Source organism: Neoarius graeffei, chromosome 15 (genome assembly GCF_027579695.1).
Source record: "Neoarius graeffei isolate fNeoGra1 chromosome 15, fNeoGra1.pri, whole genome shotgun sequence".
Lineage (NCBI taxonomy): Eukaryota > Metazoa > Chordata > Actinopteri > Siluriformes > Ariidae > Neoarius > Neoarius graeffei.
The window spans coordinates 38,603,424-38,629,499 of NC_083583.1; the positions used below are offsets into that span (position 1 = coordinate 38,603,424).

The window sequence follows — 26,076 nt, forward strand, 5'->3', positions numbered from 1 at the left end:
CAGGAAAAGCAAAAAAAGTTCAAATTAAAACTAAACAATACAGGAAAAGGGTTCTTTGGATGTTTAAAGGTTCTAGCTTACCAAAGAGTTCTAATTGGAATTTGTTTGTGAAAGGGAAATCATTCTGCTGTAGGGTTCGAACCCTAAATCTTTAAGCGTTCCTCTAGAGAAAACACGATCCAGATGCAGACCCTGGCAAGTTGTTCAAGTGGATCAAACTGAGAACGGAGCCGATCAATGTACAGTATGAATCAGTGGCGGCTGGTAGTCTTTCAAACAGGGGAGGCTGGTCGGTTACGATATTTCCAGATTTTAAAAGAAAAAAGAAAAAAAACACATGAATTTTGCCCATACGCTTGCCTCTGATCTGGCTGATTGTTGGCAGGGTCACAAACTGTGAAATAACAGGTTCTTTTGGCCCATTAGTCTACTGTCCAATATACATGATGGTAGTGTTGGGGGGTATATTTTAACATTTTATATTTTAAAATTGTGGCATGTTGTTTAAAAATTGATCATTATTGAAAGCAGCTCTTTGTCAGGAACCTCAGCAGTAACAGCAGAGTGTTCTGGAATAGGCACAAGCACTGACCTTGGGGAGCCAAACATAGAGCTGGGTGCCACACATTTCATTCAATGACACTTTCCCTATATTTTACTTATTTTGACTGAGAAATGTTTTATTGACAATTTTGATAACCCTTCACTTTTAATCCAGGTCTGTAGTGTGAAATGTTCTCGGCTGTGTTTTTGTTTAAAAATGTTTTCCAAATTGTAGCTGTGTTTAATTCATATCCAGAGAAATATATATTCCAATATAATATACTCAGCATAAACATTTTAAATAGATTCTATATTTTTGGTCCATCCATGACATATTACTAAAGTAGCCTATTTACTGTTGTTGATGTGGGTCACTTGCTGTTAGCCAATTCACTTTCTCGTACCAGGAGAGCTGAAAGGAACGAGTATTATTCCCTACCTTTTTCACCAAGTCAGTTTGAGGCGTTGGTCTACCCTGCTCTTTAATTTTAATTTTTTCCTCGAAAGGAAGACTGGCAAATGGCTTCGCCAAAATTAAATCAGCAATGCTTGGCATCCGTGCGCAGCTTTCTTGCTAGCTGACTAGCCCCCTCAAGTTCAAGTTCAGTCACTCAAATAAATGAAATTTCTGGAACTAAGATAGCAAACTTGACAACACTATATTTACACTTTATTTACAAAGAAAATATATACAAACTAAAAAAGCTGGTAGAAACTGTATGTAATGAATGAAATCTAAATGTAAGCTGATCTCTTACAATACACCACAGCACTTGTGAATCCACATGGGACTGAACTGAAATTCACCGCTGCCTGTCTATAGTTGAAACGAGCTGTCAATCAAAGAAAATATCCGGCCGCTTTCACCAATCACCAGTCTCCTCGCGGAAACTGCCATGTCCCTCCCATGTGAGGCTCGGAGTCCGTGGGCGGGCATTTTCGCAGTATTTGTCCAATAACCGTCTTGCATTTTGAGATTGAAAAGCGCATAGCTCCCAAATGCCATTGAAGTCCACTGAGGCTGGGAGTCCGTGAGACTCCGTGGGCGGGCATTTTCGCAGTATTTGTCCAATAATTGTCTTGCATTTTGAGATTGAAAAGCGCATAGCTCCCAATGCCATTGAAGTGCACTGAGGCTTAGCTGCATCCAGTGTTGCCAGATTGGACGATTTTAAGTGCATTTTGGCGAGTTTTGAACATATTTTGGGCTGGAAAACGTTAGCAATATCTGGCAACATTGGCTGCATCGCGCTGTCACGAGGGGGAAAAACTCACGCACTGGGGAAAGTTATAATGGAATGATTTCGCACTGTAGTTGGGTTGAGCACATATATTTATATGATTCTGGATCTGAAATAGCAATGTTATAAGGTCAGCTATAACATAAGCCTAGCGCAATTCATCCTGCACGATGTTCGTCATTTTTAGAGGAGGCTGAGCCTCCCTCGTTGTCTTAGAGCAATCGCCCGTGGTATGAATAGTAAACAGCTGCAGTTCAGCAATTCCAGTTTTTTAGAACCAGAGTGGTTTCTGTTGCAGATCCTCTTTTGGAGTTTATCCAATCCCGTGCATTTAAGTACATTATTTCCCTTTTTATTCTGATTTGTGAAGTGACAACATGACTTGCTTAAAAAAGAAAAATTGATGATGAAAACAAACAAAATGGTTAATGACAGAATTACGCATTTATTCTCTGCGTCAGATTCAAAACTGATAACTCGCCTGTCTGTAGCGCTATTCAAAAGTCACTAATGGTTAAGCATTAAAAAGTAACCGTTGTCGCCATTTTGTCATGTTAGCCGCTTACAAGAAATTTTAAGCCCCCTGGATTTTCACAAGTTGGAGTCGAATACCCCCGTCCTAGAGGGACAAGCTACAGAACGTACTCAGGTGGCAGATTTTGCCTTTTACGGCACTGTTGGTGCTTGAACCAGGTCTTTAACCCTTTGATGCAAAACATATGCACACCCCTTCTAATGCACAACATGGGTCAAAAATGACCCGCATTCATTTTCCAGGTTATTTCATGCTGACTGAGTTTTTCTTTGCTCTATTTTTTGAAATCAATTTATTTTATGATTGAATATTCCAAGTATTCTTTAAATATCTTGTTTTTAATTACCACAAATCATTAATTTAATTTTTTCTTTCCTACTTTATGAACAAAAATACTTTTTATATTACTACACATGGGTCATCCAAGTGTGATTTAAAATTAAATGTCTTAATACTATAATAATAATAATTTGTTTCAAGTAATTACTTTAGCAGTGAATGGGGCCAGTTATTTATTTATTTATTTATTTATTAACTATGTAGTTAGCTAAGCCAACTACAGTAAAATTAGCTAACTAAAGTAGAATTATGTCAACAGCTCGGTAGCTAATAGTAATTACTTGTAACTTTCTGACAAGTAATCTACTCACTCTCAAGGTAACCTAAACATAATCAATTTTTTTCTAAGGTAATGTTGGAACAATTGAAAAACATTACTTGCATGTATGAGATGGGCAAAGGGCGCTGTGCTGAGCTGTGAAATGTCTGACACAAGCACAATTCACAGTTCCCACCAAACGCTGGAGTAAATGCATGCGGGTCGGTTCTGACCCATGTGTGTAAACTTGATGTAGAATTACAAAAGCTGTGCTTGTTCATAACTTAAGAAAGGAAAAATAAAAATGATGATTTGTGCTAAACAAAAACAAGATATTTACTGCATATTTGGAAAAGTAAATGACAAAATGAATTGATTTCAAAAGTATATGATAGAAACACTCAGCCGTACATGAAATAACCTGGAAAATGAATGCAGGTCGTTTTTGACCCATGTTGTGCATTAGAAGGGTAGTGATACAAAAAGGGTTTTTATTCAAAAAGTAAGAAAGGAAAAAATAAAATAAGGATGTATGATGATCAAAAACAAGTTAATTGAGGAATACCTTGAATACTGAATGATGGAATTAATTTATTGCAAAGATATAGAAGATAAAAACTCAGTCGGGTCACTTTTGACCCATATTTTGCATCAAAGGGTTAAACACTGCCTTTAACTGCTGGAATTAAATTCTGCCACACACTTAAAAAAAAAAAAAGTTACTTCCAAATAAATAAATGAGAATGTAATTTAATAACAGACCAAACCCATTAAACATTTCTGTGCCTGCTGTTTTCTGGGGACATCTTCCAATTCAAAACTCTGTAGAATAATATAAAACAGCAACATAAGACACAGCCAAGTTAATTATACACTCAGCTCCAACAAACACGGGGCCGTGCTGCCAAATTGTTGTTTTCATGCTTAAACAAAGTGCAATGAAATTCTCGGCTGGGTTCATCTCTCACGCTCCATGACATCAGAGAAACGGGCAAAAACGAGCAATCAGGGAGAAAGAGTGTTGCGTTAAAACACGTCTCCTCTGTCTGACGAAGTGTCGACGACACGCACAGCTTTAGTCATAGCTCAGTGAACAAAAGATGAATGTGCGCATGAATCGTTCCGCTGCTGCAACTAATGACAAAATCAGCGCGCTGTAAAATAGAAATTTCAAACTTGAGTAATTTATGTATTTACTTGCACTGTCTTTGGGATGATTCTGTTACGCTGCGTTAAGGCTTGGCTTTAATAGGGCTGTCGGGAAGTGCGGCGCAAATGAAACTGAAAAAAATCAAGGCGAAATGAAAATAAGGAACACTGATGATGAAAAACTGGCGAGATGAAAATGAGTTTGGAAGCAAAACACCGTTGTATAACAAAAACAAGGCTTTATCAAAATCGCCATGCAGTCAAGCTGTGTTGTAATGAAAAGTAGTGCATTAAACAAATGTTTAGCATTATCACATCTGCCAAAGTGGGCGGCACGGTGGTGTAGTGGTTAGCGCTGTCGCCTCACAGCAAGAAGGTCCGGGTTCGAGCCCCGTGGCCGGCGAGGGCCTTTCTGTGTGGAGTTTGCATGTTCTCCCCGTGTCCGCGTGGGTTTCCTCCGGGTGCTCCGGTTTCCCCCACAGTCCAAAGACATGCAGGTTAGGTTAACTGGTGACTCTAAATTGAGCGTAGGTGTGAATGTGAGTGTGAATGGTTGTCTGTGTCTATGTGTCAGCCCTGTGATGACCTGGCGACTTGTCCAGGGTGTACCCCGCCTTTCGCCCGTAGTCAGCTGGGATAGGCTCCAGCTTGCCTGCGACCTTGTAGGACAGGATAAAGCTGCTAGAGATAATGAGATGAGACATCTGCCAAAGTTGCTTTCCTTTCCGTTTTTGGGTTGGGGATGTTGCTACATCTGCAATGCACACTATGCCACAAAACATCAAAAACATCATCTTTCTCAAAGGTTATTTAACGGTTTTGTGATTGGATGCCCTCTGCTTGACTTGAGCAGTTCATTGACATGATTAGCTCACTGGACTTGACTAATAGATCACTGTCTTGATTAGCAGCTCACTGGGTGTGACTAGATGTTCATTGGACTTGATAATCAGCTCACCGGGCATAATTCAACAGTTCATTTAACGTGATTAGCAGTTGAAACTTCAGCGGCGTTTCCTATGTAATCTCTCCGAAGTTCATGTTTGTGTACAGTAGATGTGGATGAGAGGTTGGTGGGTGGTGTAGTTTTGTTGATCCTGACCTTCAATTGGAGCCAGAATGACGCGGGAGTGGTCATAGGCGATGACGTTGGCGTAGCGGTTCTTGGGTTTGTTGACCTCCAGGTTGGAGTGCTCCCAGGTGAACTGCTGTCCTGGATCGATGGACTGCAGGAAGAGAAGGAGAGGAACCACTCAGGGCTATGCTGTACCACAATACCATTAGTGTAAGTTCAAACCCACAGCACCAGAGAGAGCGATAAACAGGTCAAAAACATACAGAGTGGTACTTTAATTAAATGCTAGCCTGCTATGGTCTCACTCACTGTAAAGCATCTAGCCAGGTACTTTAAGACAGATCGCTCCCTCGACAGTGAATAATAGCGACGGAAATATTGATAAAGGATTCTGCACTTTGCCCTGAGGAGGAAATGAATGAGGGTGGGAGAAGGAGGAGGGGAGGGGGGTTTCTCACTGCCTTGATGCTTGCAAGATAAATGCCATCACATTTCCTATATAAGAATTTCTGCATAAATATTCGACTCCCCGTTGGGGTAATTTACAATTCCATTATAATTCTGAGTCTGCACTCTGCCAATGATGCGGTCTCTCTCTCTCTCTCTCTCTCTCTCTCTCTCTCTCGCTCTCTCTCCTGCCCAGCTCTGGGCCTTGAAGGATGTTTTCATTTACAGCTGTGGTCATACAAAATGAAACTGGGGCTAAATAAGACCCAATAAGCGGTTTGATATAGCGGTTTTCCCCTGTAGTGATTACAAGAGCCGGTTCACATTTGGACTGTTAACACTCACCACATGCCCCCTGCTGGCTGGGACACATCACAACAGTATTACAGTGCAGGATGGAATCAGTCCCACCAATCAGAGACACATTTCGGTCACACTTGAGTTGCTGGCTCAGATGACTGGAATGAACCTGATGAACCCAACCTTTATTATTTCTCAGGCATATTCTTCAGATGAATAGTTAAAGTGGTGGCTCTGTCTGAAGCTGTTTCCCATTTTGCATCATCATCAGCATTTAAAGTGAAAGGGAACGGTGCCAAGTACTGCTATCACTCGCTAGTTTATGGCCTTACCTGAGGACAGATCCTGAATTATGCGCTTAGACAAAAGGGTTCCTTGGTTTCAAAGGGTCTTTGGAATGTTGGCAATTTTAGCTTTTCAAAGAGGTTAGACATGGCACAGTTTCTGAAAGAGAAACCTTTATGGGTTCCCCCAGAAGAATAAACCACATTGATGACACATGGGTGTCGTCAATGTGGTTTTTTCTCCCCATTTCACCCCTTTTACACCCCATTTTCTCCCAATTTTGGAATTTGTCATTTCCCACCCACTAGCTAGCCATCACAGCTAACCCTCTCTTTAGTACATCTATTCAGAGAGCTTATATAGTTTCAGCTGGAGATATTTCATTAATACAGATGCATACAGGAAGGACATTTATCACATGAACTGGAAATTCACTGACAGTGATGTGACTCAAGTTACCCATTCATCACCGGTGAGTTAATAATTTAGGGCACATGGCTATTCCAATCACACTGTAATCTAACTAATCTACTTATAAAGAAGAAGAAGAAACCTTTATTTGTCGCATGCACACTTCAAGCCCAGTGAGATTCATCCTCTGCATTTAACCCATCTGAAGCAGTGAACACACGCACAGAGCAGTGGGCAGCCACACTGCAGCACTCAGGGAGCAGTCAGGGGTTAAGTACCTTGCTCAAGGGCACTTCAGCCCAAGGCCACCCCACGTTAACCTAACTGCATGCCTTTGGACTGTGGGGGAAACCGGAGCACCCGGAGGAAACCCACGCTGACACGGGGAGAACATGCAAACTCCACACAGAAAGGCCCCCGCCAGCCGCTGGGCTCAAACCCATAACTTTCTTGCTGTGAGGCGACAGTGCTAACCACAACACCACCCTTAAACTCCATCTTAATGTTGTTGGTAGTGTATGTGTTCACTGACGAACAAATGGCTTTTGCGTAAATTCAGGTAGCTGGCTTATTGGATGTCGTTGATACAAAAATAATACAGCTATCAAGGTTGCTATATGGTTCGGTAGCTAGGATGATTAACATAGCCTTTTCCGATGAAACCTTGCAATGTTTCGAAGAGAAATGGCTAATAGTTTGTATTAGTGTATGTGTCCAGAAATGTTCAAATAAGTAAGTATATGCAATGAACAGACAAGGCGTGATGCGGGTGCTGCAGCCAAGACTGTTAATTATTTTATTCCCAAGTGTAGCCACGCCTTCTTATGACAGAGTAGAACAGCGTTTTAATTTCAGCATCGGTAAAACTAACTGTTTGAATTAAAATACGCTGTCCAGTTGATAGTTATATCAGTATAATATATATTAACGTACAGGACATTTTGTCAATGGAATAAAATCACATATTCTATTCCCTTCTAGCGGGTTTCATTCATTTGCTTTGATAGCATGCAATACTGTTAGCATATCGCTTATCCTGTGTGTATTATGTCACTCTACCCAGTGGAGAATTAGCGTTGAATATGGTTTACGATATTGCATGGTTGTCAAGACAACATGATGTCACACATCAGAGATGTAAAACTTCTGCGCTAGCGAGTGACTGCGACAATTGGTAAACAAACATGGCTGCCCGGTTTGCTTCATTAAATACGGAAGATTTTGAGAGAATTTTGAAAGAGAGAGATGCGTTGAACACCCGAAAGGAATGTATAATAATAATAATAATAATAATAATAATAATAATATTGGCTGGCTTTTGTTCGTGGCATATCAGACATATTCCGTTCAGCTAGCACGATATTGAACTTGTCTTCGATTCGGTCAGTATCATGCTAGCTGAATAGAATATATCTGATAGACCACTCAATGCCAGCCAACTAGGCTTGGGAAGATTCACCGATGCACATCGGAAAATCGATACGACCTGTTAAGATGCAGTTGCATCGATTTGCAAACGTCGCATCGGAAAAAAACGCACATAAACTCGAGATGCATCGTATCTAAACTGTCTGCATCGATATAAACCAATTAATATCTTAATTTAATACATATAATGAATAAATTATAACATAACAGTTTAGAAAAGGGTCTGGTATTTCTGGGTTTCATCTCTCTATCTCTCTCCTACTCAAGTCTCGGCTCAAGTCTCGCGCGAATAGGCGGGTCCAACCTAGCTTTCGAATAGGATAGAGGCGGAAAGTCAGCCAGATAGCGGTTAACATGGAGGAAGACAAAACAGACATTGTTCATTCGGTGGTGGGTTTCAAGTCTAACGTATGGAAAGATTTCGGGTTCTACAAGCGAGGGGGAGAGCTGGACAAGACAACGGCCATATGTAAACTCTGCCGTTCCAGAGAGACCTGTAAGCACTTTATGTTGTACTTCCTGTGTTTCAAAATAAAAGGCACAGCTTTAATGCTTCAAGTGTCATAACTTGAACTACTCTGTATTCCATGGTGCACTTTTCTTCTGCATTGCATCGTATCGAATCGCATCGTATCACACTGGACCGCATTGTATTAGAATTAAATCGTACTGTATCGCGCCGTATCGCAGCATGCGGGAGAATCGTATCGCATCTTAGCACTGGCAATTTCATTAATCTTGAATGTATCGAATTGTTGGCAGTGTATCGAGATGCGTATCGTATCGCTTTGATTATGAAGATTCCCATCCCTACAGCCAACATTATTTAAATATAATATAGTAATATACGGCGGCACGGTGGTGTAGTGGTTAGCGCTGTCGCCTCACAGCAAGAAGGTCCGGGTTCGAGCCCCGTGGCCGGCGAGGGCCTTTCTGTGCGGAGTTTGCATGTTCTCCCCGTGTCCGCGTGGGTTTCCTCCGGGTGCTCCGGTTTCCCCCACAGTCCAAAGACATGCAGGTTAGGTTAACTGGTGACTCTAAATTGACCGTAGGTGTGAATGTGAGTGTGAATGGTTGTCTGTGTCTATGTGTCAGCCCTGTGATGACCTGGCGACTTGTCCAGGGTGTACCCCACCTTTCGCCCGTAGTCAGCTGGGATAGGCTCCAGCTTGCCTGCGACCCTGTAGAACAGGATAAAGCGGCGAGAGATAATGAGATGAGATAGTAATATACAACATAATAGATGCAAGGAGAAAAGCTTCCTTTCCAGCAATGCAATGGCTGGCATATATTATATTTTACAAACTGACTGCCCTCACATCTCCCTCTTCTCTTCCTCTCTAACATCCTCGCGTCAGATCATCAATATCAATCAAACTTAATCAGGTGTTTGAACAGGAATACACAGTTTGAACAACTGGCCCTCCTGGAATGGGATTTCTCACCCCAACCTCAAGAGCTACAAAGAATAACCTCCTTCCCCCCCTTTCTCCTTCACAGCTTGCGACTAAAAACCAATCACTCAGGAAACAGAGAGCTCTGCTTGGCACACTAAGGCGCCCCGATGAGCAGCCATTCATCACATAAATAACAAAATTAAAATTACACTTCTCCATTTAATTCGGTCATTTATTTTTCTGGAGGGAGACAGAGAAAGAGACAGAGAGTCCATACAAGCGCCGGCGCTTCTTTCTCCCGGAGTGTGGCCATGATGTGTTTTTGTGTCTCCTCCAGAGGACGACTTTGTCATTTTATGGCATTTTTTTTTCTTCTTTTACTGCAGCACTCAAACCTGTGTAGCCAACATTAATGAATCACACCACATTGATTTCTTCATAATGGAAAAAAATGGACTTGATTAACGATGCTACTTCATGACGAGGTCATAAAACCCAACGTTTAGGCACAGTGCGTGTTCAAATTTTTGAGCTCCACTGAATAAGACTATCCTCTTTATGGGACATGAGTTCACTCTGCCATGAACTCATAAATGAAACGGAGGACAGTGAGGTCTGTTGGTGTAACGTAGTACTGTACATGCAGCGTATGGAGTACTGGTGGGGGGAAAACGTCTAACACGACTCATAAAAACAACAAATTAAATCCCCAGTGTTTAATTACAGGAGTGAAGCGACTCCTTCAGTTTTCAATCAAGTCCCTGTTTGTGTTAAACGAACACCGTAGGTGTTGAATTAACAGCTAAATATGAAGGCTGTTGCTGTGCTGTGTTTATTTACTCAAGTCACACACTTTAGGTTTCTCTACACATCAACACTGAGCTGATGTTCTACCCATTTATACCTTTTGAACAAAACTGGAACAGCACCTTTCACATCGTTCAGCTTTAGCATGGCCAATCCACCTACTAGCATGTTTCTGGGAGCTGGGTGAACAATCCAGAGGAAATCAACATCGACGTTTGGAGAACATGTGAAACTGCACACAAACAATAACCCAAGCTTGGGATCGAACCAGGGATCCTGGGGCTGTGAGACAGCGACGCTACACCTTGCGTCATTGTACCCGTATACACATCAATCACCAGACAATGACCGTTTATTATTGCCTTTAGCTATTTATTCAGTTAGAGGTCAGCATTAGCATTAGCAGTGCTGCTCATGTTCAGTTTGTTATGAATGCCAGTAAAATGGTCGTTTCATCATCAGACCACTGATTCTTAATTGCCGTATTAATTTAGCTCATGCTTTTCGACAATTATCTCCCCCTCATTCTTATTCAAGTCTGAGATTAATGGCAGCCATTCGAATAATTAGTCTGATTTGTTGTCATGGCAACCCACAAGCCCCCAACATCACCGCTTCTTGGTTTTCCACCAGCAATACTTTGGAGAGAAAAATGATTTTGTTGTATTAAAATTCAAGACTCAACAGCCACTCTGAAACCAGTACAGCTCTGTGATTTAGTGCTCGCACAGACGCAAAGCTTCGGAATGAGCCATTAGAGGACAAACGTTTATTTGTTTGTTTATTTTATTAAACGTGATCTGTGGATTTGGTCAATGCTTTAGAAAATTAAGAAAGGCTTCAGGTAGAGGAAAACAATTAGATTTTTTTCTGAGTAATGACCAGAAGTAATAGTGTTGCTCTACTCTCAAAATGAGATTCTCTTCACTGAGCGGCACAGTTGTGTAGTGGTTAGCACTGTCGCCTCACAGCAAGAAGGTTCTGGGTTCGAGCCCAGTGGCTGATGGGGGCCTTTCTGTGTGGAGTTTGCGTGTTCTCCCCGTGTCTGTGTGCGTTTTCTCCGGGTGCTCCGGTTTCCCCCACAGTCCAAAGACATGCAGGTGAGGTGCCCTTGAGCGAGATACCTACCCCTTCGACTGCTCCCCGGGCGCTGTAGCATGGCTCTGGGTATGTGCGTGTGTGTTAAATGCAGACAGATGGGTTAAATGCAGAGAGGAATTTCACAAGTGTATGAATAAAGTTGTTGTGGTTCTTCTTCCATAATAACAGCAACGAATATGAAAATTAATTAGACATGGCTGGTGTTCTGCGTAAATACAGTTATAACATGTGCCAGACAGAGAAGTTATGCAAAATCTCTGCATGCCAGGGGGGTGATGTGGTATGCAGCGCAGGCCGAGTGCTGATATGCCACTGAAGTGCATTATTTTTGTATAACAGCATGGTGTGGAGTGTTATTCAGCTTATACTGCAGCTTGATTTACAATGTTTAATTTATTAATGAATCACTCATTGCACTTTTAAGCCATTTATAGCTAGAGTTAATGCTGTGGCAGTTAGTCCCTGTTCTTACTCACCCTATAACTCTCTCTCTCTCTCTCACATACACACACACACACACACACACACACACACACACACACACAAAGTGCAGGCTGTCGTTTTACCGAGAAAACAGAGGAAACTGACGGTAGTGCTAAGGCAGAGGATGCTTACAACCAAAACTCTCATCTCATCTCATTATCTCTCGCCGCTTTATCCTGTTCTACAGGGTCGCAGGCAAGCTGGAGCCTATCCCAGCTGACTACGGGCGAAAGGCGGGGTACACCCTAGACAAGTCACCAGGTCATCACAGGGCTGACACATAGACACAGACAACCATTCACACTCACATTCACACCTACGGTCAATTTAGAGTCACCAGTTAACCTAACCTGCATGTCTTTGGACTGTGCGGGAAGCCGGAGCACCCGGAGGAAACCCACGCAGACATGGGGAGAACATGCAAACTCCACACAGAAAGGCCCTCGCCGGCCACGGGGCTCGAACCCAGACCTTCTTGCTGTGAGGCGACAGCGCTAACCCAACCAAAACTCCTTCCATAAATGTTACATAAACTTCACCACATCAACAGTTATAAAAATTCCTTTTCCATTCAATAAGATCCCATTTTTAAATCAATTTATTACTAGTCTTAGATGATGTGGAGCGTCCGGCAAGTCCCTGCGTATGAGATGTTACTCTAATAACAATAACATTAAAACGAGTGCATTAATAATCACCTTCATGTTACAGCCGGAACCTTCTGACCAATCAGATGCGAGCATTCAACCGCGCTATGGTACAAGTCTGCTTAATGTAATTAAATCTATGAGTAACAGAAGCTTGTAGCTGCCTGTTTAATGCTGAATCATCACACACTCGCCAGTGACGCTGTTTGACTCAGAAACATTAAATTTCAACTGATTTCAGATGATTGAAATATTTGTGATGTCTTTAGTGATTCGGATACTAATTTGTTGGCTGGCGTTGTATTTTTTATTGTTCCATAAGAATTTATCAGTTGTGTGCTGCGCTGATGTCACATTGGGACATTGTGACTTCTGCTGCCGTTCCAACGCCGTTTAATAGGAGAGAATGCAGTCAGATTTCACGGTTAGCATCAAAAAACAAAAGTGCGAGGGCGTCTTTTCTCACTCACCATTATCCAGTGACATTGAACGTCATATTAATGAGAAATCGAGTGGAGATGTTGCTGTAAATGCTGGGCTCAACGTCCCAGAATGCAATGCAACTACACGGCTCAGAAAGACAGCGATTTACGAGACGACGAGCATGACGGTGTTGATGCTGACAGTACCATGACAATCGAAGTCTGAATATTTGGCATGAAGGGGAAATCGTGTGAAATGAACGCACCTGGACGAGAGATAAAATGTTATTTTAGGGGCTCACCTCATACTCCTGCGAGAGTTTCAGGTTGTCGTTGGCTTTGAGCAGCTCCGTGTGTTCTGCCAGCTCTGTGATGGGGATGGGCGGATGGTTCATCATTCCTACATCAGCACCAACAGAGAAAGACACACAGTCAAAGGCAGAAGACAGTAAAGAACTGAGGAGTCAGTGTGTGTGTGTGTGTGTGTGTGTGTGTGTGTGTGTGAGAGAGAGAGACAGAGAGATACAGAAAGTCAGTCCAGACAGATAAAATATAAAATGGTGGCTGGTGTTAGGAGCTGCTGTCTGACCAGGCCAGAGCTCTGCTTTAATTTTTTTTTTTTTTTTTTGACTCCGGACCCCTCACACACACAAAACCCTACTGCCTTTATCCAAAGGAAATAAAGGAGGGGACCGATGGGCAATTGCTAAGGTGACAGAAACCCCAGACCAATTACTTCTTAATGCTACGGGGAAAAGTACCTTTTAATAGCGTCACAACAGCAGCACGGTGAAGAAATTCATTTTTTGGGGCTCTATGATAATAAAAAGGGAGAGAAAAAAAAAACAATACCCCAGAGCATGATGGCTGCTCTCTGCACGGCTGATATGTGCAGCATACAGAGCCATACATCTCTCCCTGCGCAAGCCGAAAAAAGTGGATAAGTCTTTCCTGTTGACAAATACCCTCTTCTCAAACTGATTTAGGGAATCAATGATTTGAAACAAATCTAAAATTGGCTTTGAGAAATATTTCCCACACTGCAAAGAGCATCTCCCAATCCACTAATATTTAATGAATGTAATCAAATGCACATCCTGAATCAAACTTTTCCTTTTTTCTCCACAAGAGAAGAGATGGAGGTGTGTTCTCAGAGGAATGCATTGATGAAATCATTTACCGGATCAAAAAAATCCGTCTGAGTGGCTCAAAACGAGACTCGACAAAAAAGACTTCTGTTCCTTTGGGGCTGAACGTTTTCTTATTACTTTTTCATAGCAGAAAGGTTTTTTATTGCCTTTTAGCAGGTACTGTGGTATCCGTGTTTGCCTTTTCGCATTAGTTTAATTGTCATATGCCATTTTCTCTCTTGTTTTTATGGTAGATCTGTTACTTTAGCGCTGAGGGGATTTGGCAAGATTATGGGAAGGTTAGATCCTCATTAACTTTGGTCTGAAAATCATGATTAAATCCCCATAATCACACAATCGAAATTAATGTTACTGTAACTCAATTAATTGGATGAAAAAGGGCTTACTTCTAAAATGAATTGCAATGTTACAGCATTAAGCATTTAGCAATAACACACTTTGGGGCATGCTGTTACAGGAAAATAATCAACAATGAAGCTTACTCAGAAGTTAATTATTTTCTAATTACAGCATCTCTGAAGTAATCATTTTGTATCATGGCAAACTGCCTGCAATTTTTATTTAATAACGAATGACACATACTTTTTATCCATTTATAGTTACGTTTAAGGGCCCGGTCCCACAACGCTAATACCTATGACTATACCTCTACCTGAATTTAGTTCCAGTCTGGAGCGGTCACAACACAACTATAACCCTGACTATAATATCACTTGGTCCTGACACTCAGGGAAATAAACGCATGCAACTTAGGAATAGTCATGGAAGTTTTTTCCAAGGAGTAGCACATTATTCCGGGTCATACTGTACAGCTTGGACTTCAAAACAGCCCATGCACACACTCCGGTGGTTGACAAAATACAGATAGGTCACAGATTACAGAAATATAATTTAAAAAAAAGGACACATAATACGGAGTGGTTACGGATTTTCATACGGATGCATCATGGATGCTAATAATTTCCGGATCAGTCACGGACGTTTCAGTGTATTACAGATTGGTTACCGATTTCATACGGATGATGCATCACGGATTAAAAAAAAACAAATTAAGAAGTCTTAAAAAGTGTTTGGACTGCTGAAGTTCATAATTAAAATACCTTACCTGCATTTATGTTTACTTTATTAATTTATTATTGATATTTTAGGAAAAATCCAAGAATAAAAGCTCCATGCTTTGTATTATATATTTTTTTAATTTTCCGTGAATCCGTATTCCGTGACTTCGTGATGCAACAAGGATGTACAAAGATGCCCGGGGAAAAACAACACGTGCTCAGACAATGTCACATGTAAACAATTACCTGATTGGTCAGATGTTTTATCAGATCAGGTTTGAAAAAATCGCTCCAGAAGCAATCTCACCAATACGGATAAACCTAGGCCTGGGCTACAGGGATCGTTATCGGTCTGGTGTGACCATCAACCACATAAACTGCAGGGGACCCATTTATTTATAGTTATAGTTATCGGTGTTGTGGGACCAGGCTTTATTACTGTGGAACATTCTAGAAGCTACGTATAAACAGAGAAACCGGAAAGCCTGCGGTCCTGAATATTTTCTCATGTCGGAAACCAGGTTACTATTTACTGTTACCAAAACTCCTTCCACAATATCATGTACATGTTTAATCCAGTTACGTGGAGTATGTGGTTTATGTGTCCACCACACAAGTCCCTGTGTAAGCTCCTATTATAGAAATGAGACTTTATTACAACATAACGTTAACATAAACCTTGTAGCCAAAACCACTGTCAGAGCTGCTGCTATAGAAAACTCATCAACACCTTCTGACCAATCAGATTTGAGAATTCATCAGTGCTGTGGCTAAATAATGCCTTCTTCTGTATATAATGTTGGTAAAGGCAGAACTCTGTGCTCGGTATTTTTTCAGTAAGCAGGCTGAATTTAGTGCACTGTCCAAGTCACGCTTCGCCTTGGGGTGTGTGTGTGTGTGTGTGTGTGTGTGTGTGTGTGTGTGTGTGTGTGTGTGTGTGTGTGCAGGAGCCCTGGCCTGGGCTGGGACAGTTTCAGGGTCACACACTGCATGCGCATGTTGCTTCACTTCTCTTCAGCCAAAGCTAAGCAATTCCCCCTGACTCCTTAAACCAAGAGCTCAAGCAGTCATTAGTGCGGATATTATAAACGACACACCCTTACAATCGTTTAACACAAATACAGCACGATATTTCCAGCCATGAACCAGAGAGAGGCCAACGCCAGCTGAGCATGCTGGGAGTTAATCCCATTACCAGCACAACATTGCCCATGTAAATAGGAAACGAGGGGGAAGAGGACATTCATCTCTTTGGCTATTTATACAAGTTAATCCTAATATCAACATTTATGGCCACGCTTTAGCCATTTTTGGCTTTTGATGAGAGAGAGAGAGGTCAAAAGTTGGCAAAAGGTTGACGTCTCTTTCCCCCCCTCGAATCTTTCTGTGATTTAATTAAGCATGTATAATCTGCATAATCACATTAGCTGTCCTCAATTTCCCATGCACTTCATAGTGCTGTGCTCTAAATGCCACATGGTCTCGGAGACGGAGGTGAAACAGAGGCATCACACCGTCACGTTTCATGCTAGCTTTAAAGACGCAGGCGGCGTACAACTGTGCACACAACAGAACGACTGTGCACACAAACGAACTGATAAACATGTCTCATTGTTAAAGGCATATTTATAAATAATGAAAACAGTGTCAACATAAAAATCCCAGATTTGCATCCTTCTCCTAGACTTAAAAAAAATATTACACAGTCACAGGTTTCTTGCATTTCTTTCCCACCAATTTTGCACCTCTTGCATCTTTGTTCCTCTTGTTTTCCTCTTAGGGTGCCATTAATTTGGACTCCCTTTGCTGAACAAACATTTCCATCTCTCCCCAACTGAGGCACAGCAAATAACGGCTTTCAGAGCCCTTTGTTCCCAGGGCTTAGGACTGTGGGTATTTATCTGAAGGATATTCAATATCAGACTGACAGAGCTGGTCTTTTTCAAGGACGTGTTTTAGCCCACTTGTTTTTCCCCTCACCTCTCTCTCTCCCTCTCTCTCTCTCTCTCTCTCTGCCCTCCTTTTATCCCATGTAATCAAGATGCGATCAGCGAATGCAATAGAAACAAACCCCTCTTCTAATTACACATTTGCACATGCTAGATTCAGAATTTGGTAATTGATAGAAGCGACTTGATTTTTTTTTCCCTGTCTGAGTGCAGGTTTTCCCCCAGAACATTTTCGTTTACATATAAAAGGGAAAAGAACTTGATTTTTACTAGTCCTCTTCTTCATTTGTGTGTGTGTGTGTGTGTGTGTGTGTGTAAGAAGCAGGCGCAGGGATTGGGGGCTTGTAAGTGAGGGAGGAGGTGCGGTGTGTGACGCACAGACAGGAGTCCTGAAATAAAACGCTCGTCTCCACACAAGCAGTGCCATCAGGGTTATAACGTGGATTAACAACAGGCAACTCATCAGCCCGGTGAAGGACAAAAACAGCAACCAAAGCTGTGTTACGCGAAAAAAAAAAAAATTAGTGCTGAATGTGTGACTTGTGAGGAGGGGAAAAAAATGCATTGAAGCAGGAATAATGCGAAAAGCAGAAACGCAAGAGGAACTAACTTTCATAGTCAAACGCGGCTTCGCTTAGAGGGCTGCTCAGACCTGAATCTGTAAAGGACAGCACACAAGAAAAGAAGGCAAGAACTCCTCTTAATATGCAAGAAAGGAGCGATAAAAAGGATTACAATGATAATAATGCAAAATAATTCACAAAACAGTCCCTGTTTCCATTACGCTTGGACTGAATCGTGGAGGTTTCCCTCCGTTCCAACTAGCAAGCAAATCGCTCATGTCGCTTGTCACAACTGATAGCGTTGTCGCTTGTGGGCGTGGCCTGTTCAGTGTTTTTTGTTGTTGTTTTTTTTCTGATTAGAAACAGTAGTATCCACATATAGCTTCTACAGATAACTAAACACAAATTACCTCATGCACTAATCAATGTGAAAATCGGTAGAATTTACGTGCTGGGCTTTGTGCTAGCATCTTTAGCAGATTAGCAACAAAGCAAGTTAACTGTACTGGCTACATAAACTCACCAAAGGCGCAATGATCATTCAAAAATTATTTCCGTTCGTCATTTCTCATGATACCTAATTTGCATAGAATTGAGGGGAAAAAAATCTCAGTTCAAACGGGACGCTGTTGCTTTGTTGCTGAAACTGTGGTTCTGTGTTCCACTACTACATAGAAAATGAACAGTCTCCTATCGCTCTGTTGCTTGCTAGTGTGAACGTAAGGTTATTGAGTGACTATGGAGGAACACAAAGGTTACACAAACATAACCTTAGCCTAGATTGTTTAAAAACCTCTGTTTTAGTGTGATGCTGTATACAGAACAGTGTACAGGCTGAAAATCATGAAGAATAACATGAAGCAGATTTGTAACTCCGGTTTCTTCCAAATGAGCCAAGAGTAAAGGTCAGAGGTAAATGAGAAAGGAGCTGAACAGCACTGTGTGTAGGAACAACTTGATTACATCTATGTCTAGTGCTCGAATCCCACCCCAGTGACTCAAAAGAAAACACTTATTACAGATGAACAATGTGCTAATCCGATGATAGGACATTAAAAATCCAGCATTCGCCAGCTGCTGCAAGCCATCAAATCTCAGATTTCTAGGATCTAGACATTGTTGTTTGACTTGTTCTTCCACATGAAAGAGTGTGAATGAAGGCTTTTGAGAAACAGAAGGTGGTTAATGAGCGAGGAGGATGAGCAGGATGAAGACACTCAACCTGGTCTCATCTTTCATGCAAAAAAAAAAAAAAATCACAGATAGGACAGGATTAACAAAACTTCAGTCTAAAGATGCCATCCCTAACAGTGTGGACGTGCATGTGTGTGTGTGAGAGTGAGAGACAGATATTAAACAAGTACTTAAAGCCAACTCATCCATCCATCCATCCATCCATTATCTGTAGCCGCTTATCCTGTCCTACAGGGTCGCAGGCAAGCTGGAGCCTATCCCAGCTGACTACGGGCGAAAGGCGGGGTACACCCTGGACAAGTTGCCAGGTCATCACAGGGCTGACACATAGACACAGACAACCATTCACACCTACGGTCAATTTAGAGTCACCAGTTAACCTAACCTGCATGTCTTTGGACTGTGGGGGAAACCAGAGCACCCGGAGGAAACCCACACAGACACGGGGAGAACATGCAAACTCCACACAGAAAGGCCCTCACCAGCCGCTGGGCTAGAACCCAGAACCTTCTTGCTGTGAGGTGGCAGTGCTAACCACTGCACCACCGTACCGCCTCTTAAAGCCAACCAAAACCCCCAAAATAAACTCCTTTATACCGACAGATAATATCCAGCCAAGACATGTTTGAGTATTTGTTTGTTCATATTTATACCTGTATACTGTATACAGATTGTTCATCCATCCATCCATCCATCCATCCATCCATCCATCCATCCATCCATCCATCTTCTACCGCTTATCCGGATCCGGATCGCGGGGGTAGCAGCCTAAGCAGAGCAGCCCAGACTTCCCTCCCCCTGGCCACCTCCACCAGCTCTTCCGGGGGAATACTGAGGTGTTCCTAGGCCAGCCCAGAGATGTAATCTTTCTAGCGTATCCTGGGTCTGCCCCGGGGTCTCCTCCCGGTGGGGCATGCCCAGAAAACCTCCCTTGGGAGGCGTCCTGGGGGGATCCTAAAAAGGTGCCCGAACCACCTCAACTGACTCCTTTTGATGTGGAGGAGCAGAGAAAACTCATTTCTACCGCTTGTATCCGTGATCTCATTCTTTTGGTCATTACCCATAGCTCGTGACCATAGGTGAGAGTGGGAACGTAGATGGACCAGTAAATTGAGAGCTTTGCCTTTTGGCTCAGCTCTCTCTTTACCACAACAGACTGGTTTAGCGTTCGCATCACTGCTGACGCTGCCCTGATCTGTCTGTCCAACTCCCGCTCCCCCTTACCCTCACTCGTGAACAAAACCCCGAGATACTTAAATTCCTCCACTTTAGGTAGCAACTCCCCCCTGACCCAGAGTAGGCACTCCACCCGTTTCCAGCTGAGCACCATGGCCACAGACTTGGACGTGCTGATCCTCATCCCAGCCGCTTCGCACTCAGCTGCAAACCGTCCCAGGGCATGCTGTAAGTCACAGATTGATGAAGCCAACAGGACCACATCATCCGCAGAGATGTGATCCTGCTGCCACCAAACCGGACACCCTCCGCCCCTTGGCTGCGCCTAGAAATCCTCAGATTGATGAAGCCTGTTGACTTGCATATTTTGTTGCCAGTAAAAATAAATAAATAATTTTTTTTAAAAATCACATGGTTACAGAAAACTTCTGATTTGATGGCTCTGTCTTAACTGAGGTAAATGCCGTACTAGTATGTAAGTGACGTCACAAGCGGCTATCCGGTTTTGGTGCAAATGGCCGCACCCAGGGAAGACTATTCTTAGCAATATCGCAATATCGGTTCTGGGTTTGAGCCCAGTGACTGACGGGGGCCTTTCTGTGTGGAATTTGCATGTTCTCCCCGTGTCTGCGTGGGTTTCCTCCGGTTTCCCCCACAGTCCAAAGACATGCAGGTTAGGCTAATTGGTGACTCTAAATTGACCGTAGGTGTGAATGTGAGTGTGAATGGTTGTTTGTCTCTGTGTCAGCCCTGCGATGACCTGGCGACTTGTCCAGGGTGTACCCCGCCTCTCACCCGTAGTCAGCTGGGATAGGCTCCAGCTTGCCTGCGACCCTGCACAGGATAAGTGGTCACGCCGGTTACGGATAATGGATGGAAGGAAGTACAGGGGGCACATCAGGGCTCTTGCCATGATCAGCAAACGAAGTATGGACCAAGGGTTTTGTTTGGCTTTCGGGAAGTGTGTTTCCCTTCAGAGGTGGAGAGGAAGAGGGACTACTGCAGAGGGAGAGAATATGGATGAAAAAGTAGAGAGAAAGAAATGAGTGTGTGTGGGGACAGACAGAGCGACTGAGTGTGTATGTGGTGTGTGTATATATACACACTACCGTTCAAAAGTTTGGGGTCACCCAGACAATTTTGTGTTTTCCATGAGAAGTCACACTTTTATTTCCCACCATAAGTTGTAAAATGAATAGAAAATATAGTCAAGACATTTTTCTGGCCATTTTGAGCATTTAATCGACCCCACAAATGTGATGCTCCAGAAACTCGATCTGCTCAAAGGAAGGTCAGTTTTATAGCTTCTCTAAAGAGCTCAACTGTTTTCAGCTGTGCTAACATGATTGTACAAGGGTTTTCTAATCATCCATTAGCCTTCTGAGGCAATGAGCAAACACATTGTACCATTAGAACACTGGAGTGAGAGTTGCTGGAAATGGGCCTCTATACACCTATGGAGATATTGCACCAAAAACCAGGCATTTGCAGCTAGAATAGTCATTTACCACATTAGCAATGTATAGAGTGGATTTCTGATTAGTTTAAAGTGATCTTCATTGAAAAGAACAGTGCTTTTCTTTCAAAAATAAGGACATTTCAAAGTGACCCCAAACTTTTGAACGGTAGTATGTGTATATATATATATATATATATATATATATATATATATATATATATATATATATATATATATATATATATATATGAGAGAGAGAGAGAGGTATCCTTTCATCACTCAGCTACATCCTCTCATAAAGCCACAACACGAATGAGCTTAAAGAGAAGAAAGGTAGACTTTCTCCCACTGGCTCATCATCAGCATGCATGTCCACACTGGAGATGGAGCTCAATATGAAAACATTATTCTGAATCAACAGATAATGTGTTCCAGATACAAATACAGATATGAATTCGACGTGCTCTATTCATGTTTTATTTTGTTTTTGTTTTTTTTGTTTTAGGGTTTGGTTTTTTTTTTTTTTTTCAGAAAGCTTGCTGAAAGGCTCACAGGGGATCTAGAGATGTGCATCAGGACTGAGACCAGCAGGACACAAAAAAGGAATGCGAGTAGGAGGTTTTCAGTTTTATGCAGCCGCATATGAGCAGTCAGACATGAAGCTCCTGGGACACACACACACACACACACACACACAAAAAAAAAAACAACCCACCATGCTCTTTAACATGAATGTACAGCTTTCATTCATTTGTCCTTATTAACTGCCTGGTATAAAGTACACTAGTCTGTTTATCGGACCAAATTTCATTACAAAATATGGCAGGAGGTTTAAAAAAAAAACCAACCAAACAAAGACAGAAAGAAAGAAATGGAGTTACTGATAACACACTAAAGAAGATTATGTTCCTACATCATACCCTGAGATGTTTTATTCCTCTATACAACAGCAATTTACCAACGATTACTTTTTTTTTCAAATAAATTCAAGAACGACATGTCTTACTTTTGATCTGTTCATAGTTACGTCTTATGCTGTGGAATGTCCATGAAACCAGTTCCTGTTATCACTTATGCTATAGCAGCTATAAACACTTTTTCTCTTGAAGTTAATAAGACAGAAAAAAAAATGCAGTTTGTTACCAAGAAGCATAAACTCCTCTGTCCTGAAGATGTCCGAAAAACTTAAAACCTCCAGCTTTACATCTTACTGTTATAAAGTAATGAAAATATGCAAACAAACAAATAAACAAACATCTTTCAGGAAAATATCGTCATATCAACAATTTGTTGTTGCTGTTGTTTTTTAAAATTATGATTAGCTTTAGGTTATATGGAGCATCTGCCATACAAGTCTGTGCGTATGCTGTTACTATAGAAACGCTAGTGTAACGTGTGATTTGCTGTCAGTGAGGTATCCAACTAATACTCTGAAATTTTTTGCAAAAACTTGTGAAAACACACACGCAATTAGAAAGGAACGGAGTCGAATCAATACCTCCGCCAAGCCACATATCCGGATTTGCATCAAAATCTGATCAATTGTTCCTTGGCCCATGGCTCACTTTTCCTCAAAATTTCATCAAAATCTGTTCACTGCTTTGTTTGTTTGTTCCCAACATAAAGAGGCAAAAACATAACCTTTTCGTCCAAAGTTGGCAAAGGTAAAAAAAAAAAAACATAAGCATTAAAAACGTTCTGTGATAACCAGAAACCATTTCTGATGATAAATTCCATTCCCCATTTGCACAAACGTCTTGTTTGAATTACATGTGACGTGTAAATGGAGATTTGATTCTGTGCTGGACCCGTGTGTGCATGTGTGTGCGTGTATGCGTGAAGTCTAGTTTGAACAATCCTTGCTATTAGCTAATGGAAGCGTCTCCACAACGCTCAGGCGCTTGGCGTAATTGGCCTAAAACATCAGTTTAAATGAAATCCGTCATGCTCAGAGATAATGATGTTGTTCTGTATGAAAGGACACCACGCGGACCATAAGGAATGTGACTCGATTAAAGTGGAATGTGAGTGTGCGGCTTTAAAAAAGACCTTATTTTTTTCACGACGGAGTAAAAAGCAGGGATGCAACTGAAGGAAAAAAAGCCAAACAAGATGAAAGCGACGCTGATCATTTTACAACCATTAGTAAGAGAGCACAGGATGGAGGGGTGATTTACTGAGGCTCCCCCTCCTCCTCCTTCCCTCTGTCTTCACCTCTATCTCTCGTTCTTTATCTTCTCTTCGGCTGGACGGAGAGACACGAGACCCAGCAACAGCAGCTGAGTCACGGAGACTGAAACGAGAGGCGCTGATGGACAGACTAAAGATGGGTGAGATAGAGAGAGAGAGAGAATGCAAGAGCAAGTTAAGGGGACAGAGAAAGAGATGGTGAGAGAGACAGGAAAGGGAAGAGGATAAAATAAAGAGAGAGAAATAAAGACTGAAAGAGAGAGACAGACAAAAAAGAGAGAGATACAGAAATACAGAGAGGGGGAGAGCGAGAGGGAACAAGGGGATAGACAGAGGGAGAGAAAAATAGGACAGAAATGGCGAGAGCCAAGGACAGAGAAAGAAAGAGTGAAAAAGACAAACTGATACAGTATGAGAAAGTGTGAGAAAGACTGAGAGGAAAAGATATGGAGAGAAAGAAGGAAACAAGGATGGATGGAGAGATATAGAGTGAGAGATAAACAGAGAGACATGAAAATTGAGAGAATGAAAGTACTGTATGAGAGAGAGACAGAGAGAGAGAGAGAGAAAGAGTGAGAAGAGGGAAAGGACAGAAAGAGAGATGCAAGGATGGCGAGTTGGAGAATGTTCTCTAATATTGCGTCTACATTTGTTACGGACAGTTCATAAGTTTATACTACTGAATTGACACTTTGGCAAAAACTGTAAGGGCCCGGTCCCACAACACCGATAACTATAACTATAAATAAATGGGTCCCCTGCAGTTTATGTGGTTGATGGTCACACCAGACCGATAACGATCCCTATAGCCCAGGCCTGGGTTTATCCGTATCGGTGAGATTGCTTCTGGAGTGATTTTTCCAGGCCTGGACCTGATCCGATAAAACACCTGACGAATCAGGTAATTGTTTACATGTGACGTTATCTGAGCACGTGCTATTTATCCCCGGGCATCTTTGTACATCCTTGTTGCATGAATGGAGGAGAAGCTGATTACAGAAGTGTCAAAGAATCCCATGCTTTATGACAAAAAGCACAAGTTGTACAAAGATACAGCCAAAAAGGAAGATGCATATGCATGGAAGATCATTGGCAGTAGAGTGGGTATGACTGGTAAGTGTGTGTGGCAAAGTGTGTGTGGCTGCGTGCTCTAAAATCTGTTTTGAACTATGCCACACTCTCTTTGTTACCCAGCACCAGCTGTAGATCACGTAAAAAAAAAAAAAGGTTTTAGAGCACAAAGTGTCATGTCGCGCTGTGAGTTGAGCCAATTTAAACTGAGTTTTTTCGAGCGCGCTGCCATAAACACACACTATACACACACTGTCACAAATACTATCTGTGTATCATGTAAAAAAGATTTTGCAGCATGAGGTCTCATGTCTGATACACTTTCCTATGTGCCCACTACCAAATAATATCCATCCATTATCTCTAGCCACTTTATCCTGTCCTACAGGGTTGCAGGCAAGCTGGAGCCTATCCCAGCTGACTACAGGTGAAAGGCGGGGTACACCCTGGACAAGTCGCCAGGTCATCACAGGGCTGACACATAGACACAGACAACCATTCACACTCACATTCACACCTACAGTCAATTTAGAGTCACCAGTTAACCTAACCTGCATGTCTTTGGACTGTGGGGGAAACCGGAGCACCCGGAGGAAACCCACGCGGACACGGGGAGAACATGCAAACTCCACACAGAAAGGCCCTCACCGGCCACGGGGCTCGAACCCAGAACCTTCTTGCTGTGAGGCGACAGCGCTGACCACTACACCACTGTGCCGCCCCCAAATAGTATTATATTTTTTAAATTACCTAAATTGGATGAAACATAAAACTTGTCACCTTACTCAGTCACACCGGAGTCATAGCGCTGAGCGCCCACGTACACATTCACAAAAGACTATTCACATGGCAACGGCATGATGATCACTTTCACTCTTTTGCTTTCGATTGGTTTCTCTATCGCGGTTGGAACGTCCACCGTAAACAGGATAAAGCTGCACACTGCAAAAAAAACCCTGAAAACTGAATTTGAGGAGAAAATTCCTTAATACTAGTGAAATGATCTTGCTGCACGGACAGATCATTTTACTTGACGAGACATCTTGGAATAAGTTGGTTACAACCTAGAACTAGTTTTAATAATCTCAGAGTTGGTGTCTTGTCTTCTTCTAATAAGAAATGCTCGATCATTTCAGCTATATTCAAGATATTCAAACTTAAGAGATCATTTTTGCAGTGTAGAAGAAGACAAGACACCAACTCTGAGATTATTCAAACTAGTTCTAGATTGTAACCAACTTATTCCAAGATGTCAAGTCAAGTAAAATTATCTGTCCGTGCAGCAAGATCATTTCACTAGTGTTAAGGAATTTTCTCCTCAAATTCTTTTTTTTGCAGTGCATGCATTTATTTCCCTGAATGTCAGGACCGAGTGATATTATAGTCGGGGTTATAG

The 26,076-nt window shown here is 42.1% G+C and overlaps 1 protein-coding gene across 15 annotated transcripts in view; it reads right to left on the reverse strand.

Annotated features, from left to right (window-relative positions):
• The window catches only part of ptprsa (protein tyrosine phosphatase receptor type Sa), a 513,824-nt gene that overhangs the window by 53,381 nt on the left and 434,367 nt on the right, over positions 1-26,076 (reverse strand). For 12 of the 15 annotated variants that reach the window (XM_060941290.1, XM_060941295.1, XM_060941294.1 and 9 more), the window contains 3 exons: positions 17,638-17,685; positions 13,172-13,269; positions 5,169-5,292 (listed from right to left, as the gene is read on the reverse strand). In XM_060941290.1, coding sequence (XP_060797273.1) covers positions 5,169-5,292; positions 13,172-13,269; positions 17,638-17,685 — 270 coding nt within the window. The remainder of the gene's footprint in view (positions 1-5,168; positions 5,293-13,171; positions 13,270-17,637; positions 17,686-26,076) is intronic. The other 3 variants (XM_060941298.1, XM_060941297.1, XM_060941296.1) reach the window with 1 other exon arrangement.